Here is a 3,441-nt window from a genome sequence, read left to right as displayed (position 1 = left end):
GCTAAAGATTGTTACATCCAAATAAATGACAAGCTTGAAACAAATTAGACGAAACCTTAATCAACTCCTGAACTGGAGACAACTAATACAGGTAGAACAACCCATAATGGAGCCCCCAACAACTAAGGGGAGGGTGACAACAACAAATGGGACAGAAGGGCAACCGACGAAAGTAGGATGACGGGATTGAGGGTTTTTGTGACACCACCAATACAAGTAGAGAAACCCTTAGTGGAGTCCCCAACAACCCAAAAGAGGGCGCGACAACAAATGATATGGACAAGCAAACACTGACAACAAGAATAAGGATTTTTGTAAAACGACCTCCTTAGACTAGTGTGCAAAACAATTGAGAACCCAAAACTCCTTGACTACATGACTGGATCTATGAGGCGGTGTGGCGATGCGAAGGAAGGAGTACACCATACTCTAACAACAAAGAGGAGGAATGTGTGAGGTGAAAAAGAAGGTAAATGAAGGCACAAATGGAGGAGGAAAACAAATAAGTGGAAGGATCATGAAAACAATGTAGACAAAATGAAGGAAACCAGGCGCATCTGGAAGAATAGTAGAGATATTATATTAGTTATCATGGTGAACCGATGTAATATCTAATTTAACTTAAAAAAAGAAAAGAAAAGATGTTTAAACATGTTTTTTATTTTTATTTTTAAATAGTATACTACATAGGTTATACTAAAAACTGATGTAATGTAGTTTTCAATAATTATAAAATTTTCATCAAGCAATCAACTACATCGTTTTTATGATAAATAATGTTATATCATGTTGTTATTTCATTGTTTTGCAGTAGTGAATATGTCCATGGATAAAATCTACTACGAATAAAATTTGCGATAAATAATTTTACCCACATATAGCAGGTATTTTGATATTTATTTATAAACGGGTTGAATGTGAATATATTATTACTAGCAAAAAAAATTAAAATTAAAATTTAATTTATATTTTATTAAGTTAAATTTAATTATAATTGCAATTAATTTATATTTTATTAGATTACATTCAATTAAAATTAAATTTTTATTTATATTTAATTTAATTTATATTATGTTTTATTTACTTTTTATAATTTTGTTTAGATTTTATTTCAAAAAATTTTAAAATATTTGTTTAAATATTTGAGGATATCATCAATGTCTATAAATTTTAAAATATTTTTAAGTATTTTTAAAACATATATTTATTAAGTAAGATAAAAATTTTATTGTAGGGTGAGTAAATAAATAGACATTACTCGTGTTCTATGTAATGTGAATACATAAATTTAATTATGAAACCTTAACTCCAACCTAAGAAACATACTGATTATTATTATTTTATTTGATATTGTTATTTCTTAATATTTAGATTGAGAAACCTAATCCATTCCATGTTGATAACTTTTGAAGCAAATGGAAGGGTTGAAGAGAGAAAATGATAATTGTGTTCATGTAATAAAAAAAAGAAGATGAACACTTGAGGATAATTCCAAAAACCAAGAAACACCCCACTAACTAATATTTTCATGTTACATGGTTGAACCAAGGAATCATCAATTCACATAAGAACCTGAAGATTGGGAGCAGAAGCAGATGCACCAACAACGTTTCGATCTATCTGAGAAGGGCTTCTCCAAAACCCCATCCCACGAAACCTCTCCCACATCATTTTCTCCAGCTCCAACAACTCTGCGTCATTCTCCGCCTCGCTCGGCTGCCGCATCGCCGCCACGTCTACGCCGTCGTCGACGCAGAGCGGGTACACGCGCCCCGCGCCCATGATGTCGTCGCAGCACCCGCACGTGCACCGCCGCACGTGCACGGTGGCCGCCGCCTCCAGCCTCTCCCTCAAGCTCTGCAGCCGCCGCTGTCGCTTCCGCTGCAGCATCTTCTGGCAAAGGCTCGCCGGCAACTTGTACACGGCGAGATACACCATGTTGGCCAGCCCGAACGAGAAGCAGCAGCACACGGCGGCGGTGCCACCCACCACCTCCCCCAAGCGCGTCCCTGGGTCGGTCTGACTGAGAAATGGCCTCCTCCGGTGAGACACGGCTGGTTGGATAAGAATACTTTTGGAGAGAAGTGACATAACCGTTTTGTAAGTTATTAGTTGTTTAAATTTTGGTTTTTGTGTTTTATCCTTCTTTCTTCGCCGAATCGGATTCTAACGATAAAACCCAGAGGGATTTTTCTTTAGAAGTTTGAAGAAAGAAGGAAGAAAGAAGGAAGAAAAAGGTTCTATGAAAGAAAGGCTTTATATTTTTGTTTGTAGTTGGCCATGGAGACAAGGGGACAGAGGGTGAGTTTAGGAAGTTTTATGGGAAAAAGCCAAATTTGGTTTTTCATGGGAAATTGAATTTTAGGAGATAATTAAGCAAAATATAGGGTAGAAGAGAAAGAAGGTGTTAATTGAGGGTGATTTTTTTAGGGTTTGGAATGGGTGGAATTTGATGGAAATAGGTGTTAATCTAGAAATAGAATGATGTAGGCAATGGCAGCTCAACACTCTGTGTCAACAAAACTAACTATGGCTGCTGCTCTTCTATTTCTTCCATTTACTTTTGACTTTATTATGTTTCATCCAACCACTTCTATTCTCAACTACCTTAATTTCTAACTCTAAGCTGTCTATATAAACATTATATATTTATTCAAAAAATATAACTCATTTTGCTCACTTATACCTTCCCAATATAACTACAAAATGTTTTTGGGCATGTACATCACACATTATTATTGTATTATAAAATAATGTTATAAAATTGTAATATCTCATAAACATTTACCACCATGTTGTTGGTCCGGTCCAACTGGACACGAACAGATACTATTTCATAGTTTAGAAGTTCTTGTCTCCGATCTTTTTTTAATTTTCTCTTACACGCATATAAATATAACACACACACACACATATATATATATATATATATATATATATATATATATATATATATATATATTATAAAATAAAATGTTGAAATTATTTTAATCGGATAATATTCTTGTTTTTGTTTTAGAGTACGAAGTTTTTTGTTTATAAAAAAACATTTAGGAGATATGTTTTGATTCTAACTCAAAACAATCAAAATTGTTCGTTCCATCTTCAGATTACGTTATTTTTTTTTTTCCTTGTCTTAGCTGCGAGGAAGGTGCCTAATATAAATATTATATTGGGCTTATCATTAGGTTTGACTCATTTACTCTCAATAAATAATATTATTTCTATTAATTGTCAATGAATAACTATTATTCTTATTAACTGTCTATTAGTAGTTGTTATTGCTCAGATTAATTGTCATTATTGATTATTCCAGATCAATCATTTCCTGGTTAGAGGGTTGACCGCCTGATCCTTGGCTGACCGATGGTCATACAGTACACAAGCTCCCCAAGTCCAAACACGATATAATGTGCAAAGGGGGTTTTAGGTAAAATGTTT

At 34.1% G+C, this 3,441-nt stretch overlaps 1 protein-coding gene across 1 annotated transcript; it reads right to left on the bottom strand.

The window, feature by feature from the left end:
• Positions 1-1,560: 1,560 nt before the first annotated feature.
• On the bottom strand, positions 1,561-2,091 carry LOC108324401 (uncharacterized). Its single transcript, XM_017557349.1, has one exon. The coding sequence runs from the start codon at positions 2,089-2,091 to the stop codon at positions 1,561-1,563; it is 531 nt and encodes a 176-aa protein (XP_017412838.1).
• Between the last annotated feature and the right edge of the window lie 1,350 nt (positions 2,092-3,441).

This window comes from Vigna angularis, chromosome 3 (assembly GCF_016808095.1).
Source record: "Vigna angularis cultivar LongXiaoDou No.4 chromosome 3, ASM1680809v1, whole genome shotgun sequence".
Classification (NCBI taxonomy): domain Eukaryota; kingdom Viridiplantae; phylum Streptophyta; class Magnoliopsida; order Fabales; family Fabaceae; genus Vigna; species Vigna angularis.
Note: the sequence above shows the minus strand (reverse complement) of the source record. Positions and strands in the feature narration are given on the sequence as shown.

Excerpts from the sequence above, each read along its gene's own strand:
- LOC108324401 (XM_017557349.1), bottom strand. The coding sequence starts at position 2,091 with ATGTCACTTCTCTCCAAAAGTATTCTTATCCAACCAGCCGTGTCTCAC.